The 20,285-nt window shown below is 40.5% G+C and overlaps 1 protein-coding gene across 1 annotated transcript in view; it reads left to right on the top strand.

Moving 5' to 3' along the window:
• PHLPP1 (PH domain and leucine rich repeat protein phosphatase 1) overlaps nucleotides 1-20,285 on the top strand; it is a 220,325-nt gene that overhangs the window by 111,370 nt on the left and 88,670 nt on the right. The window contains exons 2-3 of the mRNA XM_048839707.2: nucleotides 8,875-9,071; nucleotides 12,168-12,293. Of these exons, the coding sequence (XP_048695664.2) occupies nucleotides 8,875-9,071; nucleotides 12,168-12,293 (323 nt within the window). The remainder of the gene's footprint in view (nucleotides 1-8,874; nucleotides 9,072-12,167; nucleotides 12,294-20,285) is intronic.

Genomic DNA, 20,285 nt, shown 5'->3' with positions numbered 1-20,285 from the left:
TTTTAAATTAGATGCATTTTTTCTATTAACATCAAAATGTGCACACCCAAATTCAAGCAGATTTTTATAAATTACGACTAAGGGTGTGACTTGTATAATTCAATATCATCATACATTATTTCATCCATTTAATCTGTTTGCATGCAACAGCTGCTGGCATGCAAGAGTTCATTAGTGTTGGTTGCATTGTGAATAAAAACAAACATTCACTTTTTGTAGAGTAAATATTACAGCTCCCCCAGGATATTCAAACTTTTCTTGTGTGGTTTTCAATTTCCATTGTTAATAAATCCTGATTGTTAGGTTTTTATTAAAATTTGGAAATCTATTGTAATTCCATTACAATTATCTCACTGTTTCTGAAGAAAGTAATGTAGCTAGGAAACCTCCAGAAAACAACTGTTACCTAACTTTGCTTAATGTGGGAGAGCAGTGCTTCTCCTGGACTCTTCCATCTGAAGGCATGTCTGCATTGTCACAACAGACTTTCTGCACAGCTACAGCTGGCCCCAGGTCACCTTACTTAGGCTCATGGGGCTCAGGCTATGGGGCTGTAAAAGTGTAGTGCAGACACTCGGGGCTGGAGCCTAGGCTCTGAGTCCCCGAGGCGGGTGGATCTCAGAGCCTGATGGGAGTGAGTCTAAGACTGGAGCCCAGGGTCTAAGCTTGAAGTCTACACCACTATTTTTAGCCCCGCAGCCTAAGCACCGCAATCCTGAGTTAGCTGATTTGGGCCAGCCACAGCCGTGCTGCTGGCTTTTATATGGCAAGTCTAAAGTTAAAATCAAAACCCTAGGTTTTTTATATCCTTATTCTAAATGCCACGAATTCTCCTCTAGGTCCTGGGACCAATTTAAAACTAAAGGTAGCTTATCATGAATGGCAGGTTATCTGAGTGGTCTGTTTCTCAATCTCAGACATCTCTTTAAAGCGTTGCATAGAATGTTATGTTATGAATGTCTTGTTATGGGTGTGTTAGGGTTGTACTTTTGGAGTCTGGATAGGAATGAAAAAAATATTTCTTGCCAATTTACCCAACCTATTTTGGTTGATTTTTTTTTTTTTTCAAATGCTCAATCCATTTTTCTAGTATGTGTTTGGGATTTGCTTTGGACATACTTGTCTTCACTCTTTTACATCCAGGTGATAATTCCTGCAAAAATATTTAAGATATTTATTGTTGAATTTTTTATTGGTGCTGTCCTGAAGCATCCTTAGGTACTTTTTATATATGAAAAAATGTGAAATGCACTGTTCTCTGAAATTCACCAAACTGGAGTGCTGTCAGGCTGCTTGAGGAAGCAGATTCTAGGTGCTGGTCTCCAGTCAGAATGCATTCTTTCCAGCTGTGAATAATTTAACACATTAACCAACAGCCTCCCAGCAGAGAATATGGTAATACTGGTACACTATAAGTTGTTTGCCTTCAGACCCTTGATCTGTACCCAAAGGAAGGTGTCTAAAGTTTGTTCGGAGTTCACGTTCATGAAAGGGATGGGACAGTTGACCAGAAAAGGAGTTTGTGCCCCCTTATAGTAGATCAGAGTAACTTCTGCTTCCAATGCATGGCTTGCTTTCCCCCCATATGAAGTGTGGATGAATTCCTTGGTCTTGGCTCGCTCTCCTCCACTTTTTCTGCTTCATTTAGATATTCTGTATTCTTTTGATTACAGTAATTCTGTAAAAAGAAAAGGAGTACTTGTGGCACCTTAGAGACTAACCAATTTATTTGATCATAAGCTTTCGTGAGCTACAGCTCACTTCATCGGAAAGCTTATGTTCAAATAAATTGGTTAGCCTCTAAGGTGCCACAAGTACTCCTTTTCTTTTTGCAAATACAGACTAACACGGTTGTTACTCTGAAACCAGTAATTCTGTAGTTGATGCCATATTCTAGCACATGCTGCCTTGATGACAGTGCAGTGAGAAGCAGCAAGTATGAGTTTCTTCACTCTGTCAAAAAATCTTTGTTCTTTTGTTGTCCAACTCTATAGCTCACCATTGCTGAGGCTTTCTTGCCTGTTGCATTCTTTGGCAACTAATAGTCTTGATCTTTTTAAAGTTACAAGCTGTTCAAGCTAATCTGTCAGCAGACGAGATTGCTTCCTGTTAAACAGTTTCTCCTTTGAGTCATGTGTACCCTGGGTGAGAGTTTCGCTATCCGTTCACTCTGAACTAGTGACACATTAACTCAGTGGTGCTCAGACAGATTCCAATAAGCTCAGAATAATTTAGCACCTCTCAGAATCCTGTAGAACTGCCTCGTGTTTTTCTTTTGCACTGTAAATTGAACTACGATCACACTCCAGATAACATTAAATATTGAGGAATTGCAGTCCTGTAGGAGGAGTGACCCAAATGACAGTGACCAAAATATTAGAGCACTTTGGGCTGCAGGAAATAGTGATATGTAGTATTAGTATCAAGTCTTGCACTCAAGAAAATGACAGGTTTCAGAGTAACAGCCGTGTTATTCTGTATTCGCAAAAAGAACAGGAGTACTTGTGGAACCTTAGAGACTAACCAATTTATTTGAGCATAAGCTTTCCGATGAAGTGAGCTGTAGCTCACGAAAGCTTATGCTCAAATAAATTGGTTAGTCTCTAAGGTGCCACAAGTACTCAAGAAAATGATACTCATAGTGGAGATACCAAATGAGGAAGGGAAAGGACATAAGCAAGCAATAGGCACCTATTTTAGTAAAGCTAATTTTATTTTTTCTCTTTATAATGTTGCAATTTTTTTTGTATAATAAAGTACTGTAGTTGCTAGAAAGTTTGTTAGCTTTTTAAGACCAGAAGGGACCATATGACAATGTAGTCTGTATTCCTATATAACACAAACCTAAGGTGCCACAAGTACTCCTTTTCTTTTTGTGAATACAGACTAACATGGCTGCTTCTCTGAAACAGAACTTTGCCCAGTAATTCTTAAATCAAATCTGGTTTTTTGGTTGAGAGCAGGGTTTTAAAAGATAGCTAGTCTTGATTTAAAGACCTTCAAGTGATGGAGAGTTACTGCATCACTTGGTTCCAAAGATTAATTACCCTAACGGTTATATTCAGGCTAGAGATACCAGGGAAATATTTATCTAGCTTTGTCTGCAAAATCAGAGGTGTCTGACAATTCTAGTCACTTAGTTACTTACAATGGCCAAATTACCTCTTAATTCTTTCTTGGATGAACTAAGTATATGCAGCATCTTTAGTCTCATGCTATAAGGCTGTTTTTCCAGACACCCCGTCATTCTTGTATCTCTTTTTTCTGAACCCTTTCAAGTTTTTCAACATTTTTTTCCAAGTGGGGCTAGAATTGGAAACCATTTTTACACAAGGCAATATCACTTCCCTACTGCTCTTCAGTATTTCACACCAGCCGTCTTAGGGTATGTCTACACTAAGAAATTAGGTTGAATTTATAGAAATCGTTATTTTAGAAATCAGTTTTATATATTAGAGTGTGTGTGTCCCCACAGAAAATGCTCTAAGTGCATTAACTCAGCGGAGCGCTTCCACAGTACCGAGGCTAGAGTCGACTTCCGGAGCGTTGCACTGTGGGTAGCTATCCCACAGTTCCCGCAGTCTCCGCTGCCCATTGGAATTCTGGGTTGAGATCCCAATGCCTGATGGGGCTAAAACATTGTCATGGGTGGTTCTGGGTACATATCGTCAGGCCCCCGTTCCCTCCCTCCCTTCCTCCGTGAAAGCAAGGGCAGATAATCGTTTTGCACCTTTTTTCCTGAGTTACCTGTGCAGACGCCATACCACAGCAAGCATGGAGCCACTCAGCTCACTGTCACCATATGTTTCCTGGATGCTGGCAGACGCGGTACTGCATTGCTACACAGCAGCAGCAACCCATTGTCTTGTGGCAGCAGACGGTGCAATAGGACTGGTAGCCGTCATAGTCATGTCCGAGGTGCTCCTGATCGCCTGTGTGAGGTCAATCAGGAGTGCCTGGGCAGACATGGGTGCAGGGACTAAATTTGGAGTGACTCGATCAGGTCATTCTCTTTAGTCCTGCAGTCAGTCCTATTGAACCATCTTATGGTGAGCAGGCAGGTGATACGGATTGCTAGCAGTCCTATTGCATCATCTTCTGCTGGGCAGGCAAAAGATGAGGATGGCTAGCAGTCCTATTGTAGGTTTCAGAGGAACAGCCGTGTTAGTCTGTATTCGCAAAAAGAAAAGGAGTACTTGTGGCACCTTAGAGACTAACCAATTTATTTGAGCATGAGCTTTCGTGAGCTACAGCTCAATTCATCCTATTGTACCATCTTCTGCCGAGCAGCCGTGAGATGTGGATGCCATGCAGTCCTTCTGCACCATCTGCTGCCAGCCAAAGATGTAAAAGATAGATGGAGTGTATCAAAACAAGAAATAGACCAGATTTGTTTTGTACTCATTTGCAAACCCCCCCTCCCCCGCCCCCCGTCTACGGGACTCATTCCTCTAGGTCACACTGCAGTCACTCACAGAGAAGGTGCAGCGAGGTAAATCTAGCCATGTATCAATCAGAGGCCAGACTAACCTCCTTGTTCCAATTAGAACAATAACTTAGGTGCACCATTTCTTATTGGAACCCTCCGTGAAGTCCTGCCTGAAATACTCCTTGATGTAAAGCCACCCCCTTTGTTGATTTTTAGCTCCCTGTAAGCCAACCCTGTAAGCTGTGTCGTCAGTCGCCCCTCCCTGTGTCAGAGCAATGGCAAACAATCGTGCATTTGAGTTGAGAGTGCTGTCCAGAGCCTTCACAATGGAGCACTCTGGGATAGCTCCCGGAGGCCAATACCGTCGAATTGTGTCCACGGTACCCCAAATTAGACCTGGCAAGGCCGATTTAAGCGCTAATCCACTTGTCAGGGATGGAGTAAGGAAATCAATTTTAAGAGCCCTTTAAGTCGAAATAAAGGGCTTCATCGTGTGGACGGGTGCAGGTTTACATCGATTTAACGCTGCTAAATTCGACCTAAAGTCCTAGTGTAGACCAGGGCTTAGACAGAGCATCGCACTAGGAGTTCATGTTCAGTTGGTTATCCACAGTAATCCCTAAATCCTTTTCAGAGTCACTGCTTTCCAAGATACAATTCCCTATCCACTAAGTATGACCTACGTTCTTTGTATCTAGATGTATGACGTTGTATGTTATATTAAAACACGTGATGTTCAAATGAACTCAGCTTACCAAGCAATCGAGATTGTTCTGTACAACTCACCTGGCCTTTACATTATTTACCATTCCACCAAGTTTTGTCATCGGCAACTCTGTTAGCAGTGGTTTTGTATGTTCTTCCAAATAACCGATAAAGGCCTGGGCTATAGAGTTAGGTCAACGCAAGGCAGCTTACGTCGGTCGAACTGTAAGTGACTACACTAAAATGTAGCTCCCACTGATGTAAGTTGCCCAATACATTAACTCCACCTCCACGAGAGGCGTAGTGCTTTGGTTGATGTAGTTAGGGGATCGCTTGTTGGCTGTCAGTCCCGTGCGGGGCTCACAGCTGGAGTCATCCCCCCCATCCCAGGGCTGACAGCCGGAGTCGCGCCCTGGAGCAGACAGCTTGGCTTGTCAGCCCCAGAGTAGGGGGGAAGAGAGGATTCCTGCTGTCAGTGCCGCACACAATTAAGTCGGTAGATATGCTCCTGGTGAGGGCGCATACTGCTGACAGGAGAAGCGTAGTTTGGACATGAGTCACCACTTTAATTACTGTGGTGGCTGTAGGTTGACTTAAGTTGACTTAATTTTGTAGTGTAGGCATGCCCAAAGATCTTGAATGGCATTGAGCCAAGAACAGATCCCTAAGGAACCCCTTCTTGGATGATGATTCACCTAGATGATACATTTCAGAGTAACAGCCGTATTAGTCTGTATTTGCAAAAAGAAAAGGAGTACTTGTGGCACCTTAGAGACTAACCAAATTATTTGAGCATAAGCTTGAAGTGAGCTGTGGCTCATGAAAGCTTATGCTCAAATAAATTGGTTAGTCTCTAAGGTGTCACAAATACTCCTCTTCTTTCTAGATGATACAGTTGCCTTTTGAGTTTGATCAGTTAGCCTGTTTTAATCCATATAATGTGCTAAATTAATCTTTTCTAATTTTGTTAATTTGAATGTTATATGGTATTAAGCCAAACACTTTGCAGAAGTCAAATTACCCTTACTTGTAATGTCGAAAATATCTAGTTTGTTGATTGGTACTAATTCTGTTATCCTCCTTTAATTTTTCTTACTGACTTCACTCTCTACTAGCATCTCCATGACTTTACCTTGGATCAGGTTTTGGCTAATTGGTCTGTAGTTAGCATGATCATTCCACTTATCCTTTCTAATTATTGACATATTCACCACTTTTTAATAGGCCTCTGGAACTTCCCAATATTCCAACATTTGTTAAAAATCTTTGTGTTTCAGAGTTCCTCATCCAGTTCTTCTAAAACTCTTAGGTGCAACTTATCCGTTCCTGCAGATTTAAAGATTTGTTTAATGTTTTAAGTTGTGGAATCAGTTGCAAGATTGGAAGTGGGAATTATTCTTGATCTGTTGAAAGATATGATCCATAGTATAAAATGGAGAGAACTATTACTTAAAAACTCTTCCAAAGATGGTTGTCTGAAACATAGTATTGGTGGATGTTAACTGTGTTCATGGATTCTTTCTAAAGTCTTCTTGTATGTAGTTAGCTTTGGAGGATGAGCCTGTGTGTTTACCTCATTAAACAACAACACTGACTTTAGTTAGAGAATTATTGTTAAAGTATAACTGAGGGTACGCTCTGGTCTGGTATAGCTGCCAGTCTGTCTGAAGACCATTGCCCTTCATATCTTGGCTCTGGACATGTCAGACTTTTCTGCCATGTAGCAGCAACATGGCCTCTCTAGACATCTTGTAGAGTTTATTCACAGGAATTTTATCTCCAAACAGCACCAGCACTGGTGGTCTACTTTATGACTTTTCTAAAGGAGTTCTGAGTTTGGTCACAAATTTGTAAAGCTTTCACAGCAAGCATCGTGCCTACTTTTGTATTACACCTAGCATGGCACAACACTGATTCACATTCCTATCACTACTGTAGCCATATATATATATATATGAACAATAAGAAGGTGTTTTTCAAACTACTTTTGCCATGTAAGCTCTCAAAATAACTGATTTGCCTCATGAAGATTTCTCCTGAAGGTTTGGTCCTCAGTACTGTACTAGTTTCATTGCATTTGATATCAGGTTCATACAATAAAGAAGTTCCAGCCATAGCATGATCCTCTGATCAGATTGCAACTGATTACAGTGTGCTCCCATCTTCAAAGTGCTGTTGGACATAATAGGAGTACCTTTATCGTCTGATAGATTTGAGTTTGATACTTGGTCGTGCCATCTCGGAATATCAATTTTTAATAAATGCCAGAAATCTGTAGGCAGTGAAGTATCCTTTAAGTTACAGCAACAATCTTGCAGTTCTAAACAGGCAGACAGTAGCCTAAATGCCAGTGTTAATTAAAGCATAGCAAAACCGGGACTAACTGTGCCAAGTTTGGGTTTAATAAACAGATTTTAAAAGGGAAGTGATAGTTAGAGTTGTCATTGGGGGAAATTACTTTGGGGTAGATGGCTTAAATTGTTTGGTTTCCTATGGCAAATTTAAAAGAGCTGACTCAATGAGAGATGTTAACCCTTAGAAAAGGGTGTTTCTGCACCATGACTTATCTTTTTTCAAATAGTGGACCCTGACTGGAGTGATCCTAATCTGCAGCAGATGTTGTAATAATCCCCCAGAATTGTGGAATTTCAGGTTTTCTTTAAAGAAATTATAGCTTGTTAAGATTTCTCTTGGATCTCATGGTTTATGGTTTAATTTAGAAAACAGATGAATCTTCATTTTACCAGTCTTTTGTCTAGGCGTCGGGAAACTTTTTGGAATTACTGCTTCTGCTCTTTCACCCGCAGCAAAACCTTTCTTTTAAACATGCTGTCAGAAAAGTTGCACTAAAACCGAGCATAGTATTAACAAGGTTAGCCAGTGTATCACACATCTGTGATTGCACCTCTGTCCTGACTCGCAGCAGCCTTGCTACTTTAGTCCTAGGCTTGTCTTTTGCTGAGTAATGCCAGATTTGGAGGTGGTGGTAATTTAATATGGATAAATGCTTCAGATTATAGTGAGACAATGAAAAGCCTTTCCACCTGAGGCCTAAGAGTTTAAACTTAGAGCTCCATAATCTACTGTACCATGTGGCCACTGAATGTCATTGTCACGGTGGCCTCTACAGAAAGAGCTTTCCTTTAAATGATCACCTTGAAATGATCCACCTGGTCACTGTTTTGAGCTGCTCATTTGTTACCCTGTCTGCAGTTTCTCTGCAATACGTAGTATGTAAAAGTGCTGTGGGCTCTTTGTGGGTGGAGTAAGATTAAAAAAGTAACATCTAGAGATGTTTGAAATGAACTCCAAGATCTAATGAACAGAGGACATTCCAAGTCTGAACACTTCAATACTATTAAACAAATATTCAAAATGCCTATTTCACGGTTTTTGAAATATAATTACTAGGGATGGGCTAGTGCGGTTTTGGCATTGGTTCAGAAGAGAGGCAAGAAAAGGTATTATACGTAGTTGTAAAGCAGAAGATGCAAAACATTATTTTTGAAATAGTCTGGGCAAATATTTAAATGTACCAAAACTGCAAGACTAATACTGAAGAAAGGAAATTGTACTAGTCAGTATCCATGTATTGATACTGCAATGCTCAAGTCCCTTTATTTACTTGTTTGGCTCCAGAGTTGGTTGTCATTTGTCAGATTGTGCTCAACATTATTAAGAGTGATTGAAAAAGGAAAACATCCTTAGTGATAAAGTACCTGCTTTTGTTTCTATTTCAGGAAAGCCACACAGCACTGGCAACTCTGAACGGATTCAGCTCTCAGGAACGTACAATGTTCGAAAAGGGAAAATGCATTTGCCAGTCAACAGATGGACAAGACGCCAAGTTATCCTTTGTGGGACGTGCCTAATTGTATCATCGGTGAAAGAAAGCCAAATTGGAAAGATGCATGTTCTCCCTCTAATTGGTGGAAAAGTAAGGGTTTTTTTTTTGTTTTTTGCTTGAGGCTGTTCACTTCATCCTATTTTTCAGTGTTGTAGGTATACGTGATGATTTTCAGACACGGGTTGCTGCACTCTGTGGAATCTGATAATGAAAACAGTTATTACTAGATGTAACACTTACTACCTGTATCTGAATCATTTGTATCTCCTTGCAAAGTTCTTACATTGAGAACTTAAAAATGGAAAAAATCAGGGAATGGCCATTAAATTGTGTATGTGGGATCATTATCGCTTCTTCTTTTCACGTAGTATTAATTGTTCTGTGTATGTATGTGTGTATGGCAGGGATGGCCAAACTTACTGACCCTCCGAGCCACATATGACAAGCTTCAGAAGTTCGAGAGCCAGGGTGCGCCTGCCGGGGCTCAGGGCTTCAGCCCCTCAGGAGGTGCCTACCGAGGCTTGGGGCTTCAGATCAACTTCTGCTGAAGTCCTGAGTGCCAGCAGGCGTGCCCCGTGGGGCTGAAGCCAGAAACAACATACGGGGGGGCACATGGGGTCACATGTTTCCCCAGATTTTTGCTGGAGTTGGCTGGCCCTGCTCAGTTACATGGTTCCATGGGGCCCCCTCCCTGCACTGCAACTGCTGGCTTCCGCAAGCTGGGAGCTGTGGCCCTGGGGAGAAGCAGCAAGAATCAGCTGGGAGCTGCAGGGAGAGCCGCTACTTTTGCTGCTGCCCCTCCCTGTGGAGCTAAAGCAGTGGCCCCTCCCTGCCCTTCTTAGCTGTTTGCTGCTGCCTCTGGGAGGTTCAGGGAGGGGCTGCTGAGGGTAAGAAGTGGGGTGTGCCTGGGGGGCATGCCTCAAGCTGTTGGCGGGGCCAAACCTTTAAATTGTCATCTCAGCAGGAACTAGTAGTCTCTGGCAGAAGCCCCTAGCCCCACCGCAGGACAGAAGCCCTGAGCTCTTTTTCTCCCCCTCCACCCAGTCTGGTAGGCAGAGAATGGGGGAGAGGAATGGGGGAGGGAGGACTCTGCGAGCTGCACTTTAGCTGTAAAAGAGCCGCATGTGGCTCACGAACCAATTTAGCCATTCCTGGTATGTGGCAAAAGACATATTTTTATTGTATTTGCTGAGTAGTACGTTACTTTGCCCATTGGCTGAGTTTAGTTTTCGCTAGGTAGCATGTGTAAATATATGCACTTACGTTTTAGAGCAATTCCACAGCATAGCTGTAAAATGGCATTATCTTAGTCAACAAATCTGTTTTGTATATTCAGTTGTATCTTTCCAGTGACCTAGTGTTTGTTGCTGTTTGCTCATGCTACCTGTTTGCTAAGAGATGGAGTTGGGTTCTATTCCATTTTGTGCATCAACAGAATTTATTCCCATCAGATTTTCCTGTGAAACGGCACTGACAATGGGGCTACCACAGGAGTAATTGGAGATCCAATATGGCCTGCAGAATCTTCATAACTAGTTGTAACGCACAAGATGAAAAGAGTCCTTCTTGGTTCTTGGACCCTAGGCTGATTTTGCAGGACTGGCAGCTGAATCTTTTTTTAACCTTGTGTACTAGCACATGGTATTGAAATCGACTGAGACACGATACACATGGGAGTCCGTGATGTCATATTTACACAGTCAGTTTTCAGAGTTCCACCTTAATATTCTGTTTTAGGGCATTTTATATGCCAAGTCTAGTTGTGTGGAGCTTCCCCTGTTCTAGCAATTCTTTTCTCTCCCCTCTCTACCTTCTCCATACAAGAATGTTCCCACCTTTTCCCTGGAGTGTGTCCTTTTTCTCAGCCAGAAGAAATACAAAGGGATATTCCACAACCCTCTCCCCAGAAGCAGATGGCATTACTCATTGCTGCATACTGGGAAGTGCAAGATTCAAGCTTTCCTAGCCTGCTGTTATCTCTGGGAAAGCCACAAGGGAGGAGTAGGGTAAAATCCTAACATCAAAGATAAAAAGCTAACCAAATGGATCCTGAGCCTTTAAAGGGTTTTGTTCATGGAATTGGCAAAACGTATGTCTTTGTTTCTGTCTCCTGTCTGTTGTAGGAATTGCTTATGTGCAAGGGGTCAAGTTGAAGGTAGAATGCAAACATAAAATGAAAACTGAGTCAAACTCAGTTGAAAAGCCTACGCTATCGAGGCTTGGGTGGGGGACAGTTGGAACAGAATAAGTATTGTTGAACTTTTTTTTTTTAAATAAAAAATTCTCCCGCACCCACTTAAATCCTCTTGCACTTCCTGGTTTGCAAAAGGCATTCCAGAACGTAGTGTTGTGAAACATCACAGAAACATCTTGGAGACCATACATTGTACCAGTTTCCTTTTTAAAGGTAAATTTTTACTGGTGAAGAACAAAACTAAATTATATATTCTTTGCAGCTCCTTATTGCATGTATAAAAGCAGCATAAAAGTCTTTCACAAGGAAATGCTCTTCTTTTTTCCGTAGAGTTCTTTTCAGGTTATCCATATCCCTTGCTGAAGACCTCTAGCAAAAAAAAAAGATGAAGACTTCTTGCTTTTACGCATTTGGAATATCCAGACGAAACTAAATATTTGATGACGGTTTTTATATATTTATATAAAAGGAGCAGCAAAGGGCACAAAATATTTTGTTTCACATTCCACTGTTAAAGGCTTATCAACAAATACTTGTTTAAACTAGAAAAGAGTTATTGCCAAACTCCTTTCCCTTCTCTGCCCTACCCACAACCCATCAGATTTACTTACCTCCCACTCCATTTCCCAATAGGGAGAAGCATGTGGTTAATACAAATTTTTTTAAATGCCAGAAAATAATTGGCTTTTTGGCCGTTTAATTTTGGAAAAGTCTTAAGATATTCAGGTCTTAAGAATTATCCAGATCTGTATCTTCAACTCTAACAGTACATTTATATAACTTAATTCAAGAGTCCTGTTAAACAGTTCAGGTTTCTTAATCTGTTGCTTGCATGGGTTTTGTGGCTCCTTGACACTGGATTAATTAAATTTCAGGTTTAACAATACTTAACGAGGCTTTTGAGCTCCTCCTCCGTTTCACAGCTTCACTTTGCTTGCACACTGACACTTTCCAAATGTTATGCAGTAATTATTTTATCTTTTTAAATACAGGTGGAAGAAGTGAAAAAGCACCAGCACTGTTTAGCATTTAGTTCCTCTGGACCTCAGAGCCAGACCTATTACATTTGTTTTGATACCTTCACAGAGTACTTACGGTGGCTTCGACAAGCATCAAAGGTAAGAACACCTCTAGCAAGTAGAGTTCTCCTAATTTTTCTAATTAAGAAAAATGTTTGCTCACTTTCACCATAATGGCATAAACAGTTGTGGGCCTGTGGCTGGAGTGAGGTGTGGTGTGGTTTTTTTTGTTTTTTGTTTTTTTGGTTAAACTCCATTTGCTTGCACTGTGTAAATAAAGATACTAGCTAGAGTTCCTCCCCCCCCCACCCCCGCCCAAATCTTGGTGTAGCTCACTAATGTACGGAATAAGACCCTTAGAATAGAGAAGGTCAGTAACGTCTCTTTCCAAGATTTTAATATGAAAAGTTGTGTTTCAGAAGTGATAAAAACTGTGGTAATGCAAGGCATGTAGAGAACCCAAAGACAGTGCTAGAAACTTCAAGAACCAGTTGGAGGAGTTTTTCTGTTGGGAATGTTGTGTTTCGCTTCTGTCTTAAAATAGGTGAAGTTGAGTGACTGGCAAGATATCAACATATTTCCTATTGCTGATCAATTAGTGTTCTCCAATATACTGTATTTTGGTACCTATTCAATATCATAGAGCATCAGCGCTGTAATTGACTATGCAGTCAGATTATATATCTACCAGTGCTAGTCTCTCCACATATAGAGCAACCCACCTTCTAGCTGAGCTGATGAATTTCTATTTCAGAGCTCCTTTGCATTTGCCTTGTGCTGGAAAGACAGGGCAGAGGTGAGGACTCTGTTCAGCACGATCTGGTCTCCTCACTTCCCTCAGGGGACAGAGTAGCAACCATGTTAGTCTGTATCCGCAGAAAGAAAAGGAGAACTTGTGGCACCTTAGAGACTAACCAATTTATTTGAGCATGAGCTTTCGTGAGCTACAGCTCACTTCATCAGACATTCTTGTCAACTGCTGGAAATGGCCCACCTTGATTATCACTACAAAAGGTCGTTTCCCCCCCCCCCCCTCCTGCTGGTAATAGCTCACCTTAAGTGATCACTCTCTTGTTACAGTGTGTAGGGTAACTCCCATTGTTTCATGTTCTCTGTGTATATAAATCTCTCCACTGTATTTTCCACTGAATGCATCCGATGAAGTGAGCTGTAGCTCACGAAAGCTTATGCTCAAATAAATTTGTTAGTCTCTAAGGTGCCACAAGTCCTCCTTTTCTTTTTCCCTCAGGGGAGTGGCTCTGGACAGCAGTTGTGGCAGAGTTCAGAGCAGCCCTGCTCTTTCTCCTACCGTTCTGATAGCAAAGCAGCCTAAGGTGTTGCAGTAAGAAAAGCCAGGCAAGGGAACTGGAGGTACTGAGGATACAAGGGAACCTCAGAATAAAAGAAAAGTAAATAATTGAACAGAAATCCCACAGTGAAATGGGCCGGGTGAGGCAACAAGGGAGAGTAACTAAGCTGACACTAAAACACTTTCAACATCAGTCCAAAAATGTTTAGACTCCTGTCAATGCCTTACTATGTGTGTACGTGTGATGGGGAGGGCCACTCATGTTTAAAAATGAAAGCTCTGAGCATGTTAAAGTAGAGTTCCGGACTTAAAAATAGATCACGTGTGTTTAGAGCAGGCTTTGCCAACAGAATTTAGGGTTTGTTTTTTTTACACCATTTGCATTATTAACCTCTTACTATTTGGCACCATATTACCTTGTCTTGAGAGATTGTTTCTGCAATTGTCTTTCTCTATTATACTAATTTTTTCCCTTCTGCTTCTTTAGTCAGGTTCTTTGCAGTGTCTGATAATAGCTCATATTCCTGTATCTTGTGCACTGAAGGGTAAAGAATGTTTGTTCTTTTGTCACACTGGTTACATATTTTTCTCTTTGGTTTTCCACTGTATTTTTAATGTTCGTTCATTCATTCCATATTTAGTAAGAGACTACTGGTTTTTATGTTCTCGATTGTATTAAGTAGTTTGTGTGATGCTTTTTCAAGATATTTGTAGATTTATGGCACTCTAGATCACTTTCAGTCTGGCTTTTCCAAAAGGCAGTATACTTTATTTAGTGAATGTTTTGAAGTATTGGTTTTTAAAGAGAATTGTTAATTTTATGCTCTTATAATTCAACTCGATTTACTATATTATAGCTTTCTTTGGGAATAAATGTTTGGGATTCTTTCTGGCATAGAATGCCCTTTGTGCATGTTCTAGTAGTTCATCTACTTTAGGATTTTGTATCGCTCTGACATTGGAACGCTAACCTAAAACTCCCTGACTTCTTATTGTGAAGCCAAGATACGCATGGTTTTGGGTATGATCTGATTTCCAGTTTTGAGCTTGTTCTTGTTGTTCAGTCGATCTTTTATATAAGACAAGTGTTCTTTCATCTCCAGTGGCTCTGACATTGGGTGAATGAAGGATAGATCTCATGAGTGAGGATAAACAGTGTAAAACAATGAACTTCAGAAGTAGAAATAAATGACCAGAAAGTCCCATTGAATTACTGACAGCATAGGCTTGTTCTGTACCATGCTGTGCTTCTCTCTTGCTCTCTCTCACCCATATGACTAACAGTATTGGGAAGGTAGCCAACCTGAGGACATCTCCCCATATAATCATGACATCTTCCCTTTTTTAAATGTAGGGGGAGGAACTCCAAGCCCAGAGCTCCTAGAAGGCTTTGAGTGCCAGAACTGAGGAAAGCCACTAATATTGGCAGTTGAACACTTCAGTATGTTGACAGCAGCATATAGCAAGTGAAAAACTGAGGAAAATCTTGGTTTCATCGTTACACGTTCATCTAACTAGATCACTCTGTTCCAGTAGTATAGCTTTGTAGAGTCACATCTTTCAGACAGGACTTAATATGTGTTAGAATGAAGTTTCTCTAAACTGTTTTGTAAAAGCAATATGGAAAACAAGTGATACCAGCTCAGCTAAATGTGTTTGTGTGGGAAGTATCATGCAATAACGGACTAGTATGTTACTGAAATAGAAAAAACTAGCAACAACCACAAATTTAAATCTCGTTTGGCTACTGATACCAGTACCTGTGGAATTCAATTTAGAAGATGAAACACACAGTTCCTGAATTACATGTACAAAGTGGAAGGATGGAAGGAATCTACCAGTGTGGGTTATCTAATGAAGGTCCTTTTGTACCAAAATAAATCCTAATCCTGTATTTCTATTTATCTTAAAAGAATGCTACCTATTTGAAAGCTAGTTCAGTTAAAACTGGTTTTAGGCACTCAACGCACTCTTGGAAATAGAAAAAAAATACAAATGTGCTGTTTAAATGTACAAAGTAAACAATTTGGGGGGAGGGAGGGTGGGAATTTTCTCTAATCCTTCATTGTTAGCTTTTAAGTGTAACTTGTAACAGGTTAAATGTTTTATATAGAAGTGATCTATTTAAAATGCTATCCACTTTTAAATGAATGTTTTTGGCGCAGGGGATGTATGAAATTTGTGTCATAATGTGAATACTCAAATATACTCTCTGAAATTGTTTTTTAAAATACATTCATTACTTAGTGGCATCTATTTGGATTTTTATTAACACTCAACATTATTAAATTCACTAGTGTTCAAAAGCACTTCAACATCTTTAAAGGATAGTCTGAAAGTTAAAATTGTGTTGTCCCTAAATAGTATCTGTTTGTGTTCTGACAAATGAGAGTAAAAACTTCCACTTACTAGTATATTCAAAAAATAAAATGCATCATAAATTTAATACACAGGAGGAAGTCACAGCACAAGATATCTGTTTATGAAAAATGTAATTTTAGTTTTCAATTACTAAAATCTTAAATTGAAAAACCATTAGGTAGTATTGTTTATACACGCTTCAGGAAAAATTCTCAGATGGTCTTGTGTACTTTTATATAACTCACATAGTTTAATCTTAAACTGACTTTGCAAAGGGTTGCTTGCTTTGACAGCATTTTTGTACGTAGGGTGTGGAAGAAGGCTATGTGACTATTTTAATAGAATGTCAAAGAAAAAAAATCCCTAACAAATCATACATGCAACAGAAAAACATGGGTAAGGAAACAGATTTCATTCAAGCTTCCAAACAATTAATGGGTGAATTGTTTGCATTCAATAATTCAATTTATTTCCATTTCTTATTTTATTCCGGAGACTAAAATGAATTCCACACTTTTCTAATTCTGCCTATCACTAATTATCAGTGAAAGACTAAAAGTTAAGATCGTAGGAAACATGTCCATGCTGTTGCTTCTTTAATTTAAAAAGCTTAATGTTAACTAACGCTCAAAAGAAAAACAAAGTGATTCAGTGTGTGCATTAGCTTCCACCCCCAATGTATTTTCTGTTTATTGTTAATGGCTTTTTGATAAGTTTGCATATGTCCTGTGACTATGCGTGCACACATTTTAAACAGTGGGGTGGGCCGTTAGTGTGAGACTTGTACACAGAAAAGTCCGAATTATGGGGAGAGGTAGAAGTGGAAGAGATTACAGTGAATTCTGCTCAAGACTGAGATTCAATGGGGTCACTGCAGAAATGCTGACCTAGATATGCAACTTGGTGACACACTTACTCCAAATAGGTCAGTTTTAAATATGTTGATTTAGCCTCAAATGGAATGCTTTTAAAAGCTGGAAATGTGCATGTTCTTCATTATTGATAGCCTTTTTCTACACTGTATCATAACTTTAGTTTTAATTTCTAAATATTGTAATTATAGTTTGTAGGTTGTTCAAAAGGGGCATAAAGAGGATTCAGTTTTATTAATCTACTGTACTTACCCTATTGTCAGGCTGAGAACTAATAGGTGATTTTTGCGTATTTGTGTGTCAGGGGAGAACTTGTTTCCCTACTCTGATATTAAAGGTATTTTATGTTGTCCATATTAACTTGAAATCAAGATGCTGATACTTGTACAGTTCCTTAGTGCAAGTGATTCAGGTTAAGCAGTTGATTCTGGACTGTCACTGTACGCATTTTCAACAGGAACTACAGGAGTGAGAGGAGAAAGAATGTAGTAGTATTAAACAGCAAAAAGAAGCAAATGTTAAATTACAAAGGTTGATGGGGAGAACGCCAGAATTTTGGCAGTTTGGACACCTTATACCTTACAGCATTAGTTTGTAGGCAGAAAAGACTGAACTGAGTGGGGAGGTAGAAGAAAAAATACCTTGTATTTCATGCCTTTTCACAAGACATTGGAACTTAAACATTCCTTTTCACATTTTGTGTGGGACTTTTCTTAGCTGTTTGATTAAGTTACCAAGGGAAAATATTAATACCCCTTCCACATAGACCAGTTTATTACCCACTATGCATGTGGGTGCCATTCCACTTCATGAAGAGAACACTGACCTGAATCAAAAAGTGTGTGTGAAGTTTGTGAGGCTATGCTTAAGAAAAGCTAACTTGTCCCACACTCTTGTTACACCTGTTTGAGTCTTAGCCCTAACCAGGAGACTATCACTGCAACAAGATGTCATTACAGTTCTCACTGTTCCAAAACAGGACACCAGCAGTACATCTCTATCTGATATCCTGTCTCAAAGTACCTAGTGTTTGATGCTTTTCTAAGGAAGATAAAAACATTTAGTGTGCCCCTATTTAAACTCTACAATACTATGCCTTAGAGAGAAATATGCCCCGGAGCATGAGGATTCAAAACTCCTTTTTTTGCTAGCTAAATTGTAGATGTCATTAGTCACGTAGTACTTAGTACTTGTACAGCACTTTCATGTCTTCAAGCTGTTTTACAAACATGACTATTACAAATGCCCAAGCTGCCTTTTTTTAAAAAAAAAGAAAAAGAAAAAGAAAATGAATTGCCTTGTGGCAATGACTTCCATGGATTTATTATACATTCCATACAGAATTATTTCCATTAAGATATATTCAATGTGTTGGCTGTTTAGTTTAAATGAGCTGTCCTTCTCCTTTCCAGTAATACCAGAATAAAGGCGGAGGGCAGCTCTGGGCAATTCTAGCTGCTTTGCATTGTTCGAGTGGCATAGAGCAGCCAGGATATACAATGAATATGGCCACAAAAGTTAAAAATAAAAGGCTTAATATTCCATACCTTCCAGTAATTGGAAATGTCAAATGGTAACATTCTCCTTGGGTTTATTTACCTTCCATGTATGAAATTTTTAATTTGAAAAAGGGAAATTCCCAGACTCAAGCTGCATTAAAATGGACTTAAGGTTGAGCATAAATGTCAGTAACATAAGGTAAAATACATTACAGGATATTGTAATTTTACTGTAAATTCTCAATCTTAACTACATCTTAATACAGCATTTGTTTCTGAATTAAATGGAATCTTCAAATTCTGGAGCACCATGTGACGGCCAAAATCAGGGACCCTATGTATGGGCCTACTGGGCCTAATGCTTAATCTGGCCTTGATTTGCTATTGTGCCATGTGCTTCCGTTTGGTTGTCTTTTCCAAGGTGATGGAGTTTCATTAGGTCATATACCAGCATTTCTAGTTGTGTGCGCAGCAGGAGAAGTTCAGTTCTGCCTAGTACAGTAGAACGTCAGAGATACAAACACCAGAGTTACGAGCTGACCGATCAACCACATGCCTCATTTTGAACTGGAAGTATGCAGTCAGAACGGTGTAGGGTACTAGCTGTGTGCTTCTTTGAGGATTGTGGGGAGAGATCAAGCATTTATATGGAAATAAACTATTATTTACATCCTAAAAAAATCTCTCATCTTGGTTTCAATACTATAAGTATATTCCAAAGTAAGTGACAGAAATGTAATTAGTGTGTATCCCCATGATGTGCCAATCACAGGGTTAGTCCTGAAGAGCTCAAAGAAATCGAATGTGTTGCTGACTAGTAAAGTAGGTTTGATTGCCAGTTGTGCTTTTATTTTTGAGGTAGCTAAAGATAATCAAGTAGGTGAATGTTTTTCCTTTGGACTATTTGCTCATTAAAATGAAAGTTGCATGTAATCAAACTCAAATTGTGTCCAGAGACTTCATTTTCTAGACTGAGCATATATCACTAACATGATTTTAAAACTCATGGTACTAAGCATGGCCAAATATAAGGAAGTTTAAAATTTGATTCCAGTTTAAACGGATATCAGAAGTTTGGGTTTCACAGAGCTTTCTAAATACAAATTACCAGTCCCAATTCAGAATGTAGAGGAGGCTAGGACGAATTAAGCTTGTGGCTGAGTAAACTGAAACCACTCCAAAGTTTTCAGGTTGGCATCTCTTTCCAATTCTATTTAGCTGCTCCTGCCCATTCTTGGAGGCTTCTCCATTCTCCTCTTTGTATCTGCAGAAGCTACAGTGAGCTTTACTGTTCATACCTAATTTAAGGCTTGAGCAAATTTTATAGTTAAGTGTTTTTTTTGAGGTGTCTGTGTGCGTTGCATACAAGCTGCTCTCTAGTAGCTACTATTCAGAGCCAACCCTGAAAATTATTGCTCTAAACTAGAGGTGGGCAAACTGCAGCCCATGGGCCACATCTGGCCCGAGGACCCTCCTGCCTGGTCCTTGAGCTCTGGCCGGAGAGGGCTGCTGCTGTCCCCCCTCTCTCGCAGCCTCAGCTCACTATGCCACTAGTGCTCTGGGCGGCAGAGTTGTGAGCTTCTGCCAGGCAGCGCAACTGTGAGAGCCGCCAGCTTGCTCCGGTGCTCTAGGCTGCTCAGCGGTGTGTCTGCTGGTCCTGGTGCTCTCATCGGCATGGTAAGGGGGTGGGGAGCAGTGGAGTTGGATAAGGGGCAGGGAGTCCCGGGGGGCAGTCAGGGGGTGGTTGGATGGGGTGGAGGTTCTGGGGGGGTGCTGTCAGGAAACGGGGAACGGGTGTTGGATAGGCATTGGTGTCCCGGTGGGCCTGGCTGGGGCAGAGGTGTGGATAGGGGTCAGGGCAGTCAGAGGACAGAGAGCAGGGGGGTTGGATAGGGGGTAGGGTCCCAGGAGGGGGCAATCAGGGGATGAGGAGGGGGAGATGGATGGGTCGGGGATTCTGAGGGGGGCAGAAGATGGGAGGGGGGGCAGATTGGGGGCGGGGCCAGGCTGTTCGGGGAGGCACAGCCTTCCGTACCCGGCCCTCCATACA

Source organism: Caretta caretta, chromosome 2 (assembly GCF_965140235.1).
Source record: "Caretta caretta isolate rCarCar2 chromosome 2, rCarCar1.hap1, whole genome shotgun sequence".
In the NCBI taxonomy this organism is placed as follows: Eukaryota; Metazoa; Chordata; order Testudines; family Cheloniidae; genus Caretta; species Caretta caretta.
Note: the sequence above shows the minus strand (reverse complement) of the source record. Positions and strands in the feature narration are given on the sequence as shown.